General features: G+C 36.6%; 1 protein-coding gene across 1 annotated transcript in view; it reads left to right on the top strand.

Annotated features, from left to right (window-relative positions):
- Positions 1-18,501, top strand: part of RAB2A (RAB2A, member RAS oncogene family) — a 123,181-nt gene extending 104,680 nt beyond the window's left edge. Inside the window, exons 7-8 of the mRNA XM_021005895.2 lie at positions 14,866-14,934; positions 17,143-18,501. Coding sequence (XP_020861554.1) covers positions 14,866-14,934; positions 17,143-17,238 — 165 coding nt within the window. The 3' untranslated portion in view covers positions 17,239-18,501. The remainder of the gene's footprint in view (positions 1-14,865; positions 14,935-17,142) is intronic.
- Positions 18,502-19,271: the final 770 nt, after the last annotated feature.

Genomic DNA, 19,271 nt, shown 5'->3' with positions numbered 1-19,271 from the left:
CCAAAACCTACTTTTCTCACCATGAATTATCTATGTTGCCTTTTGGGTTATCCCAGATTTTGATTTCAGAGATATCAGTGTTCCAGCTCTTAGTTTCCAAGACTTCTAGCCACATAGCATTAGTGGGAGATGGTGTTTCTTTTAAATGAAGAGTGGTCCTGAATCTCATTGATGAGGCCTAATAGCCTAGAGAGTGATGAGGCCTACACGATGTTGTATGCAAATTGGAGCATCTAGAGGAACTTATTATCTATAAAGAATTTTACTTGTATTTGGATTGTGCACCAAATATTCTCAATGACCAGAGTTATTTTATTTAGCACATGAGATACTGAAGTTTTAGGATCTAGTTATTGTGTTTGCAGGGATGGAAATATATTACCATCAAAATGCTGGCAAATTTGTTCCATTTTCCAATTTATTTAGGATCCTCTTTCCAGATTCAGCTATAAATGCTCATAGGATACTCTCATTTAGCTTTCATGTCAAAATTTTCTTTAAGCTTCTTTTCAGCTCTCCTGCTTTTTCCTACTTATAAGACATTGCTGTTCATATCTTTCTTATCTTTTTCTTTAATGTTTAATGGGTAAATTCCTAGTGTAAGTCAGCATTGCCTTTGGCTACTTTGGATGTTGATTGGGTGAAGCAGTTAATACAATATTTCAGATTCTTCTTTCATGCTGCTTTACAGAGTTTGTAGGAAATGGTAATTGGAGTCATTGTTTTTACTGTAACACTCCATTTTTCATCTTTAGGAACAATAGGTTGGGTTGGAATTACTATAATTATATGCAATCTCATTTTCTCTTCATCTTTTGGTGTTTAGTTTGACTTCTGATACACCTAGTTTATGATCCAAGGGCACAGACAGCTGAGATGATCAATCTTCATCCCCATCAGTAATAAATAATTTTTTCTTTTCTGTCATATTGTTCAGTGCTTGCTCTCTTACCTTCCAGCTAGCTACTTGAAGAAAGTATTCTTGAGATATGCTTGATGCTTCTAAAGAGTCTACAAGCCTTAGGCAACTCTTTAATTTCTTTATCCCAAACTGTATTCAATGCCTTTTTCACTGCTGTATCCTGTGTTCACCCTCAGATTAAAGAAAGCTAATACTAAAATATATGTTGACTTGGTTTGGAGTAAAGGTTCTTAACCTTTTCTGCATCACAGACTCCTTTAGCAGTCTGGTGAAGCTTATGCACCACTACTTAATGTTTTTAAATGAATAAAATAAAATACATAGCATGACAAAGGAAACCAGTTATGTTGAAATAGTTATCAAAATAGCTTTAACAAAACCAAGCTCACAGTTCTCAAGTTTAAAAGATCTTGTGCAAGCTGCTTTTGATAGAACCTCTCTACCTTTTCATCCTCTACAACAGGTCTTGATATTTAAGTTGAAGTTATCTTCAAGGTGTCTTGCTTTTGCCCTTGATGAGTTCTATATAAGGTGACCAAGAATTGTATGAAATGCCTTGTTACCTTTGAAAACATAAGATCAGCTCTGCCAAGTGTAGTATTGGCCTCTCCAAAGAGAACCTGTGAGCCATCGTTCCATTTAGCTACAACTTGCATGTCTTTTGGTTTCATATATATAGGAAGAATGTCACTGTTGATAATAGTTCGCTTCGGGGGATAGAGCTAAGATGGCAGAGCAAAAGCAGTGACTTGCTTGAGCTGTCCCCCAAACCCCTCCAAATACCTATAGAAAATGACACTAAACAAGTTCTAGAGCAGCAAAACCCACAAAAAGACAAGAGTAAAACAAATTGTGGTGGAGCCAAGATGGCAGAGTGAAAGCAGTGACTTGCTTGAGCTCTCCTCCAAACCCCTCCAAATACTCATAAAAAATGGCTCTAAACAAATTCTGAAGCAGCACAACCCACAAAAAGACAGAGTGAAACAAATTTCCAACCCAAGACAACGTGGATGATTGATCAGAAAGGTGTGTCGCATCGGGCTGGGAGCGCAGCACAGCGTGGGCGCGCAGGCTGCAGCAAACCTGGAGCAGGCCTCAGAGGACTAAATCTCAGGCAACTATGGAGGTTTCCAGATTCCTCAGTCCACCAATACCAAAGACAAATTAGAAGGTCAGTGGGTAAAGTCTGTTTCTGTTGGTGCCTGAAAAAGGAAGGCAGGGTTTCAGCTCCATTCCCCAAGAGCGTAGCCCGGGGGGGGGGGGGAGCAGCTGCTTCCCAAGCTTCCGGCCCACAGACTGAGAGGGAATCCAGTGGCTGATCAGAGAGGGATTGCAGGGATCTCTTTGCCAATGCTGAGGCAGGAATCTCTTCCTTTGCCCATGTTTAGATCTGGGCCACAGTTCTAGGCAGTGGTGCTGGGGTGAGGAGGAGCTTGTAGTGATTGCGGAGAGAAGCCCCTCCTCACAGTTACAGGACAGAAAGGAGTACTTGTAGTACCAGGCCTGGAAAGGAGTAAACACCTTGCCCCTTATCATACCACCTTGGAAGAACTGAAAATTGACAGGTCCCTACAAGTATCTCTGAAAACAGCTGTACATACCCCTGAAGCTTGGGACAGTACATTCTCCACATTGGAAGCAGATTCGTACCTTAACAAAGAGTTTAAAACTCAAGTAATTGGCCGGGATCGTGAGCAAGCAGGGCAAAAAGAGTCAGACTATATTATCTTACTTTGGTGAAAAAGAAGACCAAAATATATAACCAGAAGAAGACAACAAAGTCAAAGCCCCTACATCCAAAGCCTCCAAGAAAAATATGAATTGGTCCCAGGCCATGGAAGAGCTCAAAAACGATTTTGAGAAGCAAGTTAGAGAAGTAGAGGAAAAACTGAGAGTGATGCTAAAGGAGACCCCAAAAAATACTGAAGAAAATAACACCTTAAAAAATAGCCTAACCCAAATGGCAAAAGAAGTCCAAAAAGCCAATGAGGAGAAAAATGCCCTAAAAAGAAAAATTGGCCAGATGGAAAAGGAAGTCCAAAAGCTTACTGAAGAAAATACTTCCTTAAAAATTAGAATAGAGCAATTGGAAGATAGTGACTTTATGAGAAATCACGACACAGTAGAACAAATCCAAAAGAATGAAAAATTAGAAAACAATGTGAAATATCTCATTGGAAAAACAACTGACCTGGAAAATAGATCCAGGAGAGAGAATTTAAAAATTATTGGACTATCTGAAAGCCATGATCAAAAAAAGAGCCTAGACATCATCTTTCAAGAAATTATCAAGGAAAACTGCCCTGATATAGTAGAACCAGAGGGCAAAATAGAAATTGAAAGAATCCACAGATCTCCTCCTGAAAGAGATCCCCAAAGGAAAACTCCTAGGAATATTGTAGCCAAATTCCAGAGTTCCCAGGTCAAGGAGAAAATATTACAAGCTGCCAGAAGGAAACAGTTCAAGTACTGTGGAACACAATCAGGATAACACAAGATTTAGCAGCTTCTACATTAAAGGACCAGGGCATGGAATATAATATTCCGGAGGGCAAAGGAGATAGGATTACAACCAAGAATCACCTACCCAGCAAAACTGAGTATAATCCTTCAGGGGAAAAAATGGTCATTCAGTGAAATAGAGGACTTTCAAGCATTCTGATGAAAAGACCAGAGCTGAATAGAAAATTTGACTTTCAAATACAGGACTCAAGTGGAACATGAAGAGGTAAACAGGAAAGAGAAATCATAAGAGACTTATTAAGACTGAACTGTTTACATTCCTGCATGGAAAGATGATATTTATAACTCATGAGACCTTTGTCAGTATCAGGGTAGTTGGAGGAAAAAAATATGTATATGTATAGTAGATATAGATAGATAGATAGATAGATAGATAGATAGGAGCACAGGGTGAGTTGAAGATTAAGGGGTCATATCTGGAGAATAAAATTAAGGGATGAGAGAGGATTATATTGGAGAAGAAGAAAGGGAGAGGTAGAATGGGGTAAATTATCTCACAAAAAAAACAACAGAAAAGTCTCTTACAGTGGAAGGGGAAACAGGGGAAGGTGAGAGGGAATGAGTGAATCTTATTCTCATAGGATTTGGCTTAAGGAGGGAATAACATACACATTCAATTGGGTATGGAAATCTGTCTTACCCTACAGGAAAATAGGGGGAGAAGAGGACAAGAGAACAGGGGGATGATAGAGAGGAGGGCATATTGGGAAAGGGGGTAATCAGAAGTAAATACTTCTGAGGAGAGACAGGATGAAAAGAAAGAATAGAATAAATGGGAGGGCAGGATAGGATTAAGGGAAATAGAGTTAGTTTTTCACAACATGTCTACTATGGATGTGTTTTGCATAACTGCACATGTACAACTTATATTGAGTTGCCTGCCTTTTCAATGAGGGTGGGTGGGGAGGGAGGAAGAGAGAAAATTTGAAACCTAAAGTTTTAAAAACATATGTTTAAAAAAAATGTTTTTACATGCTACTGGGAAATAAATATAGGAAATGGGGTACAGAAGTCTATCCTGCCCTACAGGAAAATAGAAGGGGAAGGGGATAAGAGAAGGGGAGAGAGATAGAAGAGAGGACAGAGTAGGGGAAGGGATATTCAGAATGCATGACATCTTGGGGTGGGGGGGATGGGGTGAAAATTTGGAACTCAAAAACTTGTGGAAGGGAATGTTGAAAACTAAAAATAAATAAATTTATATTTAAAAAAAAAAGAGTAAAACAAATTTCCAGCCCCAGAAAACCTGGATGGTTGATGGGAAAAGTCTGTTTGAACAGACTGGAAGGGGAGCACAGTTCAGCATGGGTCACATCCTCAGCAGGTAAAGACAAGGTCTCCACCAACCTGGAGCAGGCCTCAGGACACTGAGTCATTAGCAGTTATAGTGGTTTCCAGACTTCTCATCCCACAAACACCAAAGACAGCTTAGAAAATCAGTAGGAAAAGTCTGTGTAACTGCAGTGAGAGAGGAGCTTGGTCTGGCTCCATTCCTGGCTCAACCCCAGGGGTTGTGGTTGTTGCTTCCTGAGCTCTTGGCCCACAGATGATGGGGGGGTGGGGTTGAGTATCTGATCAAAGGGGGATTGCAGTGATCTCTTTGCTGGTACTGAGGCAGGATTCTCTTGCTTTGTCCGTACTTGGATCTGGGTCACAAACTTGGGTGGCAATCCTGGGTTGAGGAGAAGCACATGGCATAGAGCTTCTGGCAGCAGTGGAGAGGAAATCGTCCTCACAGTTCCAAGGCAGAAAAAAGACTAGAGCACAGGCCAGCAAAGGAGTAAACACCTCTCCTTTGATCATACCACCTTGGAAGAACTGAAAATTTACAATTCCCTAGGAATACCTCTGAAAAAAGATGCACAAAACCTGGGAAGCTTGGGACAATACACCCTCCACACTGGAAGCAGAGCCCTACCTTAACAAAGAGTTTAAAAGTCAAGTAATTGGCTGAGAATATGAGCAAACAACGTAAAAATACTCAGACTACAGTATCTTACTTTGGTGACAAAGAAGATCAAAACTTACAGGCAGAAGAAGACAACAAAGTCAAAGGTCCTACATCCAAAGCCTCCAAGAAAAAGATGAATTGGTCTTAGGCCATGGAAGAGCCCAAAAAGGATTTTGAAAAGAAAGTAAGAGAAGAGAGGAAAAATTGGGAAGAGAAATGAGAGTGATGCAAGAAAATCATGAAAAATGAGTCAACATGCTAAAGGAGACCCCAGAAAAAGTACTGAAGAAAATACACCTTAAAAAATAGCCTAACCAAAATGTCAAAAGAGGTCCAAAAAGCCAGTGAGAAGAGTACCTTAAAAATTAGAATGGAAAGGGGCAGTTAGGTGGTGCAGTGGATAGAGTACTGTGGTCAGGGGGACCTGAGTTCAAATCTGGCCTCAGACCAAATACTTGACACTTACTTAGCTGTGTGACCCTGGGCAAGTCACTTAACCCCAATTGCCTAAAAAAAGAAATTAGAATGGAGCAAATGGAAGCTAATAACTCTTTGAGAAATCTAGAAATTATAAAACAAAACCAAAAAAAAGACAGTGTAAAATATCTCATTGGAAAAACAACTGACCTGGAAAATAGAACTGGGAAAGAGAATTTAAAAGTTATTGGGCTACCTAAAAGCCATGATAAGAAAAAGGGCCTAGACATCATCTTTCCAGAAATTATCAAGGAAAACTGCCCTGATATTTTAGAACCGGAGGGCAAAATAGAAATTGAAAGAATCACCAATCTCCTCCTGAAAGAGATCCCCAAAGGAAAACTCCTAGGAATATTATAGCCAAATTCTAGAGCTCCCAGGTGAAGGAGAAAATATTGCAAGTAGCCGGAAAGGATTTAGCAGCTTCTACACTAAGGGATCAGAGGCTTGGAATATGATATTCTGGAGGTCAAAGAAGATAGGATTACAACCAAGAATCACCTACCCAGCAAAACTGAGTGTAATCTTTCAGGGGGAAAAATAGACGTTCAATGAAATAGAGGACTTTCAAGCATTCTTGATGAAAAGACCAGAGCTGAATAGAAAATCTGACTTTCAAATACATGATTCAAGAGAAGCATAAAAAGGTAAACAGGAAAGAAATCAAAAGGAACTTATTAAAGTTGAACTGTTTATGTGACAGAGGGCACAGGGTGAGTTGAATATGAAGGGATGATATGTAAAAAATAAAATTAAGGGGTGAGAGAGAATGTACTGGGAGGAGGCAAAAGGGAGAAATAGAATGGGGTAAATTGTCTCACATAAAAGAGGAAAGAAAAAGCTTCTAGGGGCAGCTAGGTGGTGCAGTATATACAGCTCCAGCCTTGGAGTCAAAAGGACCTGGGTTCAAATCTGGCCTCAGGCACTGGAAACTTACTAGCTGTGTGACCCTGGGCAGGTCACTAAACCCCAATTGCCTCACCAAAAAAAAAAAAAAGAAAAAGCTTTTACAGTGGAGAGGGGAAGAGGAGGGAAGTAAAAGGGAATGAATGAATCTTACTCTCATCAAATTTGGCTTCAGGAGGGAATAACATATGTACTTAATTGAGTATGGAATTCTGTCTTACCCTACAGGAAAATAGGGGGAAAGGGGATAATAAGAGGAGGGGATGTTAGAAGAGAGGGCATATTTGGGGAGGGGGTAATCAGAAGCAAGCACTTTTGAGGAGGGACAGGGTCAAAGGAGAGAATAGAATAAATGGGAGAGCAGGATAGGATGGGAGGGAATTATAGTTAGTCTATTACAACATGACTATTATGGAAGTGTTTTGCATGACTACACATGTATAACCTATATTGAATTGCTTGCTTTCTCAATGAGAGAATGGAGGGAGGGAAGGAGGGAGAGAATTTGGAACTCAGTAGTTTTAAAAGCGAATGTTAAAAATTGTTTTTACATGTAACTGGGAAATAAGGTATACAGTCAACGGGGTATAGAAATCTATCCTGCCCTACAGGAAAATGGAAGGGGAAGGGGATAAGAGAAGAGGTTGTGTGTAGGGGAGGGGGTGATAGAAAGGAGGGCAGATCGGGGGAAGGGGCATTCAGAATGCATGCTGTCTTGGGGTGGGGGAAGGGGAGAGATGTGGAGAAAATCTGGGACTCAGAATCTTGTAGAAGTGAATGTTGAAAACTAAAATTAATTTTAAAAATAAAATAATGATAATCTTCAGTTCCTCAGTGTATCAACTCATTGGTCATTGGACAAAGATTTCTCATTTGCAGTGCCAAGTGATGAATTAATGTTTATAACTAATCTTATAAGGATATGATTTATACAGTTCTCCTTTTTCTTTGTGTATTTAATTGTTGTATTTAAGAATATGACAAAACAATTTTGTTTAAAGATAATATGATTATTAGTACTCTGTCCCCCATTTCTGCTCCTTTACTACCATCACTTAGGGAAATGGTAGGGAGTTGCTAACACTGGGGGAATATTGTTGATAGTAACACTAGCATTAGCTCTAGAGTAAGAGAACCTGAGTTCATCTCTATTTATATGACCTTGAGCAAGTCATTTAAACTTCCTGGGTCTCAAGTTTCCTCATTTGTAAAGTGAAGAGGTGGAACTAGATAACTTCAGGTGTCCCTGTCCAGCTCTAGATGTATAACCTATCTTGTATTTTTGTTTTGTTTTGTTTAATGCATTTCAATGACCAAAGAAACCTCCTCATAAGTTAAAGTTGAATTAATAATGACTACTCTAAGGTCTGGCTACTAAATTAAGTTCTCATTCTCTCTAGCTACAACTAAAATCCCCAGATCATTTTCAGCTAACTTTTTTTATAGCCATCCTTCCAATATCTTGTACTTGAAAGTTCATTATTTTTCCAATTCACTCATACTTACACTTACATTGCTCTCTTAATAAATTTAATCCTACTTAGATTTGGCCCAAGCTTCTAGCCCAGGCATGGGGGTGGGGTGGGGTGGGGGGGGTGGGGGACCTGTGGCCTGGAGGCCACATGTGGCCCACTAGGTCCTCAAGTGCAGCCCTTTGACTGAATCCAAACTTACAAGCCTTGAAGCCACAGGTTCCCCACTCCTACTCTAGCCTATAAATGTTTTGTTTTTCCATCAGCATATTATTTATCCCTCCCAATTTTTTATCATCTGCAAATTTGGCAAACATGACATGTATGTCTTTTCAAGCCATTGATTAAAATGTTGAACAGCATTAGGCAAAGCACAAATCCCTTGGGCACTGCATTGGAGACCCCTTTAAAAGTTGCCAGTTAACCATGAAAGGACTTCAGCAGTGAAAGGTAGATTTGAGAAGTGAACAGCCACAAAAATAGAATTTGTCAGTTGCTTTGCTGAAATTTTTATAAACTGTATCCACAGCATCCCCCTTATCTTCCTTTTGAATTACCCTGTCAGAAATGGGGTTAGTCTGGCACCACTTATTTTTCATAATGCCCTAATTGATCTTTGTTCTCACCACTTCTGTATGCTCACTACTCTCTGCAGTAGTTCGTACATTCTAGTATTTTGCTGGGAATCAAAGTCAAGGTCATTGGCCTATTAATTTACAGACTCAGTATTCTTTCATTTTTTGAAAACCAGGACAGCATTTGCCCTTCTCCAGTCATGAAGTATCTTTTTCTCCAAAATCTTTCGGAAAGTACTGACATCATGTATTGCTTCCATACTCTAGGCTACATTTCATCTGGGCTTTTTTCAAGGCATTCTTGAGTAGAATTAGGCTACTCTCTTACCCTCTACTTCCTTTTCTTATTTTTTGATTCCACATTTGCAATTTTTGTTCTGTCCTTTCAAGTCCTGAAATCAGTGATGTATTATGGTGAGTGTGAACAGGGCTTTGTCCCAGGATAATGACAATCCTTGCATAGAAATAAGTGAATTTATTACTTGAATAGCAAGCAAGATTAAAGTAGGAAACTACCATAGCATTGATTTCTTCCCCAGTGGCAACAAGGTCCTGGGTGAGCAGTCCTACTCAGTCTTAACCTATACTGTTCTTCCTTTTCTTTCAAGGGCAGCAGCTTCCCCTAGCATCTGGGTCCTTATAACCTGGAGTACTTTCGCCTCTACTCCCACTGAATTTGTTTGTAAATTTTTGAATATATTTTTCATGTTTGCCCCTGGCATATTTTGTGAGACTTACCTTAAACACCAAATTTGCCTGTTTTGACTCTAACAGAGAAACTTCTTGACAAAGATAACAAAAAACATTAATAAGACTTGAGTAGATCTGCCTTCTTTGCATTGTCCTGAAGAATTTTTAGGCTGTATGAGGAAATCCAAGAACCAGAAGACCACGAAACATGATCAATATCTGTGGGGGCAGAAACCAAGGCAGTATTTCCATCAGAGTCAGGAAAGGCTTTCCAGAAACAAAATTAAGTAAAGGAGAAAACATTGTAAAGGGAAGCAGGTGATATCGGTGAGATAAGTTTGTTTCAGACAGCTTTTGTTTTCTTTTATGGTAATGGCATTTTATGAAAATGGAAATCGGTAATTGGACATGGCCTGGAATGTTGTAAAAGCAGGGCTGGGGACTATAACAATGTCAGTTGAAAGTATAGCCCTATAACACTCATCAATTACAAACAGTTTAAATTTTATAGTACACTTTATTTAGCTAGTAATTAATTTCTTATTTTACTAGAACTGCTAAAAATGATTGGGATTGGCAGGTTTCCTTCACTTCTTTCCTCCTCTTGTCAAGCAACTGATCATTAATATTTCTACGTAATGCATGACAAGGAAAGCAGAAGGATAACAGGAAAGATGAAATCTGTCGATGAATACCTTGGTTATATCTTTGTGTTTAGAAGAATTTGGGAGGAATATGAAACTGCACCCTATCCATTATCTCTCAGCCTTTTATCTGAGCCTTGAAAAATATATACGTCCTTGTCTTATTTCAGAGGACATCATCTCTTTGTTATTTATTAAGAAATGTTTAAGCTAAGTGAAATATTGTAGTAGGCAACTCCAAATGAGCTTTAGTAATCATTATAGCCACCAGATGGCAGTATGTTACATAAAGACAAAATTCAAATATTACTGTTGTAATGGGGAAGTCATTTCAATATTTTTGTACTTTTTTTATTCTAACTGTTCTTGTCTATCTCACCCCCACAGTATCGTGTATTTCTGCTTTACCTTCTCTCTCTCTTTTTTTTAACCTATTTAAGGTAGCTTATTACCTTGATTTCTTATGGTAACTACCTCAACCTTGACTTGCAGGCTTTGAGTGAAAATTCACTTACTATGCTTGTTTAGTCTGGGATCTGTTATCATCGTGTGTGTGTGTGTGTGTGTGTGTGTGTGTGTGTGTGTCTGTCTGTTTTCCTTAGCCAGATTGTTAGTTCAACAAGAGTAAGTACTGAGTTTTCTTGCCTCGTTTTTAAAAAAAATACATACCTATAAAACTGTTGTGGTAAAAATATTTAAAAGTAAGAATGATAAATGCACAAGGCAAAAGTCAGATAAAGTTTCTGTATTATTGGTATCACCCAGGTATTGTTCCCAGGAATTGAAAAAGCAGCAAATTGGCAAGAGGATTAATGGGCTAGAAGAAAAGAACCTGGAATTTAATCAAGGTGGCCTAGTGATGGCTATTATTTTTTACCTTCATGTTTTTAGTATTGAAGAAGAAAAAATGTTGATATAGAATCAATGGAAGCAAAAGTTTCATTGTAATTAATTTATATCATCCTTGCAGAAATTGTTGGTTCAGTGATGACTCTAAAATCAATTAGAGATATAAAAAGAAACAACATGATAAGAGCCAGCCTCAAGGTCAGAAAGACCTGAGTTCAAATTCCTCTTCTTATATTTACTGTTTGTGTGACTCCAGGCAACTCGCTTAACCTTGTAGTGTTCTAGGCAACTCTCTAGGACAAAGTTGGCTTTTTTTGAAAAGTGAACTGTTAGTTTGAATTGTTAAGTATTTTATCTTCCCATGAAAGTCCATTTTCAGTTTTGTAATTCTTAATGGTTACTATGATGCTTTCATTAAAGATTTTATACCTAAATCAATTTTTTATAGGATTGGACTGGGTAATACTTAAAAATTCACACAGATTTTGTGATCATAGATTTAGGGCTGGAAAGGAGCTTAAGTCTGCTAGTCCAACCCTTCCTTTTCCAGATAAGGAAACTGAGACCTAGAGGGGTTGAATAACCTGTCCAAGGGTACCCCAAGTAGTAGGAGTCAGGTGTCAATGCCATCTTTATTTCATTTAACCATTTTAGTAAATATATTTCTAACTACATTTTGAATACTTCTCTGGTTTCTTAACCAAATTTAATTTCACCTTTTTTGATTGCTGAGCCATCACTGTGAAGTGTTCTGACACAGTGAGGCTAGTAAGGAATTGTACCATACTGCTGGGCTTTTGTATTCTGGTTTGGTTTTGAGTTCTCATCCTGTGTCTATTCTCACTCTCATTGTAGCTTGTATCAGTTAACTCGCCCTTTGAAGCTCCTCTTCATCACCATCACCTGCTTTGAGTCTTTTGTAATTTAGGAAGTCAAATAAGTAATCTTTTTAAAAATCATGTCTAAAGTGAGTCAATAAACATTTATTTATGTGCCTTCCATATATATCAGGCACTGTGCTAAGCAGTGGGAATACAAAGAAAGGCAAAATATAGCCTGTGCTTGTGAGTAAACTCTGAGAGTTTCTTCTGTTAAGTGTGTGAGCTTTTAACTTCTACCTTGATTTCCCAAAGGCTTTTGTTTCTTGGTTCTCGGGTATATTCCAAGTAGTTGAAGTTATATAAATGTACTGTTGTAATAATGTAGATGAAATGTAGATTTTTACTGTGGTAAAAATGTGGATAAGTAAAATGTTACTGTAGTTGTTAAGAAATAAGATTTTTTGGGCAAGGTAATAACAATTGAAACTCCATTTAGATTCCTGCTTATTTTAAATAGTGGTAAGAGTTTTCAGTTTGATATGATTGTATTAATTTATCTTTACTATTTGGAACATGTTACTACCAGTTTATTTCTTGTCCTCCAACTATTTTTGTAAATAAGCTCCATAGGATATGCCCTGTCCTCAAAAAAGTCAGTATTTTGTGAAATTCAGACACAAATAATCATTTTCCAAGGCTAAGTAAAATATTTTTAGAAGTATGATTCAGCTATGTAAGTCAAATTAATTTTGCTAAATATTAACAGTTTGTTAAATGTCACCTTTGTTCTCAAAGTGTGTGCGGTTCAGTTTGAAGCCATAATTCACTTCAAATCGATAAATAATACTTCTAGAGTTCTAAAAATACTTAATTTCTTTATGAGTCTTCAAAGAATATGACATCGCAAACAGACACCATTATTCAGTATATAGAGGATATAGCTGTTGTGTAGTGGAAAGAACATTGGATTCTGAATCAACAAGCTTGGGTTTGAACCCCTCTTCCCGTTTCAGTACGCTGCTTGACCTGTATAGCAAGTCATTTACCTTCAATGAGCTTTAGTTTCTTAAGCTACAAAGCATGAGTAATGATAATTATACTACCTACTTTACAGGATCACTGTCAAATTCAGATGAGATAATATGTAAAGTATTTTGTAGAAGGTAAAGTGCTACATAAGTGTTACCTATTAAACAGATATGTTTTACATTTGAGGTGTTGAATTTTATGGCTGAATAATTTCACCATTTTCATGAATGTAACATTTTTCTGTGAAGTTAGGATTGGGATTGGGAACAGTTCTTTTGCTTTCTCATTGTAATTGTCAAGATTACCCAGCTAAGGCCTTGCAAACTAGTGGCTTGATACATCAATTTTCCTTTTTCTAAAAGTTGTTTGAGGTTATAGCAGCTTTAAAAAAAAAACCATCTAGAATAACTATTGTAATGAAAGCAGTCCTGTACAATGAGTGTTCTACATCTTCTGGCTATAAAATACACACATCTTTAGTCCATTAGTTATAGGGGCACTTCAAAGTTGTTACCAAATGAAATCTTATAGGCTAACTATAATAAATTTATTAGGGACTCATGAAATTTTAAATAGCACAATTCTCTAGATTCAGTTTCACTATTTTAATTTCAAATAGATTCATCTAACTTAGCAAGAGGGCAATTTATTTACATAATTTGACACATTTAACAATGTCGGCTAAAGTGTAAATTTGTGTTTAATGTGAAGTTATAACACATTTCCAAGTCTTTGTGGTTCTTACGTTTTAGTTAAATATGAAAAAGTTAGTTCCCCCCTAGGAATTCTAGCTTTGTGAATTTTTAAAGCTTTTGACTGTAGTTTTTAATTAGTCAGGTTTATAAGACTATCATAATAATTGAAATGTTATTGGAAATAAAGATAAGGGTGTTTTTACCCCTTTTTATATGGTAAAACTTTGATTTTGAGGAATGTGAATCAATTCAGAGTTGGATAAAAGCCAATTTTTTCTTGCAACTCCAGCACACATTTGAAAAGGACTCACTTCCTAAGAGCCTTGTGAATCTGCAATGATTAATTCTTCTCATTATTTTGCCGCAAATTCTCATGACCCTCTGTGATGATTCGATCACCCACTTAGAGTTTATGCATATTCATCTCTCTCTATTCCTGCCACAGTTGTTCAAGTCTCCTTCCCTGGCTGTGGTGTGTGCTTGGTGCAGTAATTGAGCTGCAGTAGATTGATTACTCTGGGGAGCTGTAAGGCCTTTAAAGGTGAAAACATATCAGTCCTGTTAATTAGGAAATGAAGCTCTGGTGGCAAGTTCAGCAGTCAAATGTTTCTAGTGTAGAAATGACGAGGGATATGATTTGTTCCTCTCCATGAATCCCGTTTACTTTTTTGTATTTGAGTTAGATCTATATCAGTATTAGTGGGCTTCTGCTGAGGGGATAGAATCCTTGCATGAATTTTCATAAACTTCAAGTTGAAGGAATTCAATATGCATTATTGATAGTATTAACTACGGTTTGTCACTTCGTCAGATACAATGTCCTCTGGCTGTTATTGAGTTTACATACTTCGTTTTTATTCTTTTTAACTTGTAACTAATTTCTATTTAAATGTCATCTGGTACAGTGCTTGTTCTGGATTAATTTTAGTGTTTATTAGTTGAAAATACAACTTAATCATATTGTGGGAGAAAATGTTAAAACTTTTTTCAAAGTAGTATAAAATTTGAATAGTGTTATCTTGTTTTCTTGAGCCTGCTGTGGGCCTATCATGTAAAGCTGAATGAATATTACTGTATTCCTAGTGGAAGACAGGTTTTTTTTTAAATGATCTTATTGAGTAAAGTTGTTATCTACTTTAGAAATTACAATTGATGCTGCAAGAGATGATATTGTTCACATAGGTTAAATGGTCTACTCCCTTTGCTCAGGTATTGTTTCTGTATTTGTAACTTATTTTTATCTTTTCATAATAAACTATAGGTGTTTATTTTTTCAAAGAATTTAATCTTACCCTTTTTTTTAAATTTTAGGCGTTTATTAATACAGCAAAAGAAATTTACGAAAAAATCCAAGAAGGAGTTTTTGACATTAATAATGAGGTAATTTCTTTCGTTGTCTAATATTTAGTTTCAAGATAAAAAACAAACAGTATGAAACAATTCTAGAATGCACGAATTTCATAACAAAAATCTTTAACATTATATAAAATTTATTGAAAGCCTACATGACACAAGGTTTTCATAATCAAACTAAAGACTCGATATATCTAATGATATTTGCATGTTTATGCCTGCCATTAGAGTAGAGCATCACTAAAAGTTGCAATGAAAATGGATTAAAGTAAGTGACCCTATCCATCCATGCAACAACACAAAATAATATAAATCCCCCAAAGAGGAAAGAAAATCCATTTTCATCCACTTGTCCATATGGTGTCATCTGCTTTCAGAAATAATTTTCCAGTATATAGGTGAAGAGAGGCCATGTTGCTGATAACAGATGTACTGCTTTCTGAGCTATCCAGTGCACTTTGGAAATTACACCAAATAAAACGCATCAGGTTTTCAGGGGGCTGAATTATTGCATACTGTTGTGAGTGTAAATAAAATTATCTTGGGCTGATTTTAGTCTAAAATTTGTAATTATAAAGCATACAATTAAAAGTTTTTGCAGGAGGTTGTAATTTAACCTAAGGAGATAAGCCTCATTGTGCACTGATCATATGATACATTTTAGAATTTTTACAAGGGATCTCTCATGTAGCCTCTACCAGAATGAGTTCCATGCAAGAGGGATTGGATCGTTTAATTACCTCTGGACCCCTTGAGTGCCTAGCACAGTGTCTTGCACATAGTAGTCACTGTTAATTATTTGTTGAATGGTCTTGTATTCATATTACATAAACCTTTTCTTCTGCAGAAACTTTTTGACTTTTTGTTCACTGTCTTCATGCTTGCATGGTTAGAGGAAGAAAAAGAAAGGTTTTTCCAGCAATTTTAAAAGTTAGGAAAACACTGTATAGGGAGGTTACTGTAAAACTATAACTGTTTGTTCCCCTTGGCCTAAGCATAAATGAGGCTTTAATTATTTCAACAATACTCATGTGTAGACAATAATGTTATATACTTTTTTCCTAAAGAATAAAGTAAATTCTTTATATTTTATGCGTGTTCATGGTCATAAATCTTTATGGTTTTAAAAATGATGTCCTTTTTTATTTATTAATGTGACCATAGGACTTGTTAGTTTAAAGGAGATGCCTTCAGAGACTGATGCCATATAAATTGAACAGTAATTGAGGCCTCTATTTAAAAAGGCCCCTTCATTGTTTCTGTCTAGTTTCATATAGTAGCTGACTGCTTTACTGTGCCTTATGGAGCTTTGATTGCAATATGCTGTCAAGAGCCAACAGTCTGTGCTATTTATTTGGCTTAATGCCAAGTCTGGCTCCTTGATTCCTCAAGAAGTTGCTACCAGCCCAGAGGGGGCAAAACCAATGAGCCATAGGGCATGCTTTTTATTAAAGAGGAGTCAAAAGAGCGAAAAGAAACCACATCAGCTGCTGTCAATACTGAGCTAGTGCCAGAAACCCCAAGGCTACTAGTGTTGCAGAACAACTGCCAAGCACTATAAATCTGAGATTTACTGTGACGCAAAGTTTCCTTAAGAGCTTAATTTCTGAAGCTACTGTATTACTTTTCTCAAAGTGCTGTATTTTTAGGTAAAATCCACTTGAGGGAGTGTGGGTTAAGATATAAGTGTGAGTTTGATGAATGAAAGAAATCCGCCATGTGTGGGTTCTTGGCCAGTTGCCACATCTTTGGAGATCATAGAAATTATTGATGACACAGAACACTCGTATGCCCTTAGCCTGTACAGCTGATTCAACATGCAACAGAAATGCTTTAGAGAAAGGAAACGTGTTATATTATATTGTAGCAGCATGGGCTGAGTATTTTTTCTTTTTGAAATGTATTTGAAATAAAATTATGTTTAAAAGATTTTATATCACCAAAAACTCATAAAATACCCCACAGTTTCAGCAGCTATTTACCCTGTGCCTGTTCTGGTTAGCAGGTGTTTTTAGATAAAATGCCATGATGTTTTGTTTTTCAGAGGAAAAGGTCCTTGTTATCAACATTTCTGATTATGACTAGGCACTGTTCAGTATGAGTACTTGCTAAACTTCGTAATGTGGCAAGTCAGATGAATTTAAGAAAAGACTTGCTCTCAAACATCACTTTAAGTATCACAGATGTGTTTTTTCTGAGGTGAAATTCACTGTTTTCCCCTTTTAATTATTTCAGGCAAATGGCATTAAAATCGGCCCCCAGCATGCCGCTACTAATGCAACACACGCTGGCAGTCAGGGAGGACAACAAGCTGGTGGAGGCTGCTGTTGAGCCTACTTTTACTTTCTAGCTGCCTGAATGGGGCCTACTAACTTGTTCTTTCACCCTATCTCCCACTGCTCAGCTGAGACATGAAACTATTGTGAAATGGCTTTTATGTCAAAGAAGACTTTCCTTCAAATTCTTGTATAACTTTGAATAAATGGTTAATGTTCTTTTAAAAGACAGATTTTGGAGATTGTATTCATATATATTTGCATTTGATTTCTAGTTCACTTGATGTGATTATTTTTGTTAAATGTTGTCTTGTGCCCTTGACCACAAACTGAATTGTATTAAACACTACAAAAGTCATTGGAGTATTTTAAATCAGTTTGTGTAGTTAGGTTTCCCAAGCACCTCTGGTTACCTAATGTCTGATATTATAGAACTGTCCTCAAAAAGTTGTCAATTTTCAAGGCTATAAAGAAAAACAGAACGTCTCTTTTAATTCTGTATTTATCATTTACTTTCTGTATATATAGTTTAATAACCTGCTTGGGTATATTTGCCAAGCTAGAATTCTTTAATGCATTTGCATAAATTCTATACTGTTTAGAGCTTGAAGACAATGACTACAGAAACATTGTTAGGAGTTGCTTGGACACTGAATTTTAAACCTTTTTGACATTGTTAGCATGTTCATCTTTTTCTTGTTACTATCCAAGTCCAAGAAGAATGCTTGATGTATATTGCTAGAAGCTATATATGTGTTAACCTATTTTAATGCCAAATGTTTGCTGTTTGAACACAATTTCCATAACACCTCTTCAGAAATGCATTAGTTGTTTGCCTTAATGAATACTGTAGATAAAATCACAGTATGCGTACATAAATACAAGAGGAATTAATATGTGTCAAAATAGCACCACAAAGAATTAATATCCAGATTCAATGACACATTATGAGGACTTTAATCTTTTTCTTAAATATAATAATGTTTTGTGTGTTTTTCATTTATTGACATGATTTCTAAGTATATTTTTCATGCAGGACAGTTTTCCAGCTTAGATGTACAGTGAATGTGTAAAGTTTTTCGTTTAGTGGCAGCCTATAATCTTTGGTATATGGTAAGCATCTTGTCTGTTTTCAAAGGGGATATGAAAAATAAATCTACCAGATGAAAAATCCTGATTAAAAAAGAAAAAAACACAAAAGTGGAAAAGCTTTGGTGGTAATTTGCTAAATGTGGTTTTATCTTTTTTTCTTTTCTTTTCCCTGACCTACAATGAAATTGTTTTAGCAGTGCAAAATAAAATCCTGTGTATAAAAGTATCCCTTTTTTATTATACCACATCTTTTTCAAATTACACATGATTTTGAAAATCTATTACCATTTTCCACAAGTGTTTTGGCATGCAAAAATATCCACTTACTTATCAACCCAAAATGGAATTTATGTTCTGTGCTAACAAGTTGGCTCTAAAACAATTAATATCCCCCTTCCTTCCCCATTTTAGCATTTTAAGAATGGATGCTGAGGAACAACTTTTATATTTATAATGTCAACAGTTTAGCTTTTAAAAAATTAGATCTTGTGAGGGTTTGGTTTTTTTTAATTGCAAGTATAGGCTTTTCAGTTCCAAAGTGGCACAAAGTAGTTTTACCTGAAAGAGGGTAGAAATTACTTTGATTGCATTCACAGACACTTACACATACTGATCTAGCCTGAAGATTTTATATTTGGCAGTAATTCTTGTGGGAAATGGCCTGAAGTTATCTGTCATAATTTCATTTTAGCCAGCTCTTGAAAATAGAGAACAAAGCATAATGATTTCATGTTAATTGTCATATGTTTCACTGTGTGTCACCAGGTTAATGTGAACTTTTACTTAAAGTAGATGTCTAGATTGTCTGTTGATGCTACATCACTACACCTAATAGTGGTCTGAGAAAGAAGCTGTGTGGTTATGGGCAAATCTCTTTGGGTCTGGTTCCTCATCTGCATAATCGAGATGCCAGATCACAAATTTCTAAAATCTCTTACAACTTTAGAATTATATGATTCTAATCAGTACCCTGGTGAAATAGCTATAAATATTCCA

Source organism: Phascolarctos cinereus, unplaced genomic scaffold (genome assembly GCF_003287225.1).
Source record: "Phascolarctos cinereus isolate Bilbo 61053 unplaced genomic scaffold, phaCin_HiC Scaffold_4;HRSCAF=312, whole genome shotgun sequence".
NCBI classification, from domain to species: domain Eukaryota; kingdom Metazoa; phylum Chordata; class Mammalia; order Diprotodontia; family Phascolarctidae; genus Phascolarctos; species Phascolarctos cinereus.
The sequence above is the reverse complement of the archived record's forward strand: the minus strand, read 5'-3'. Positions and strand labels throughout refer to the sequence as shown.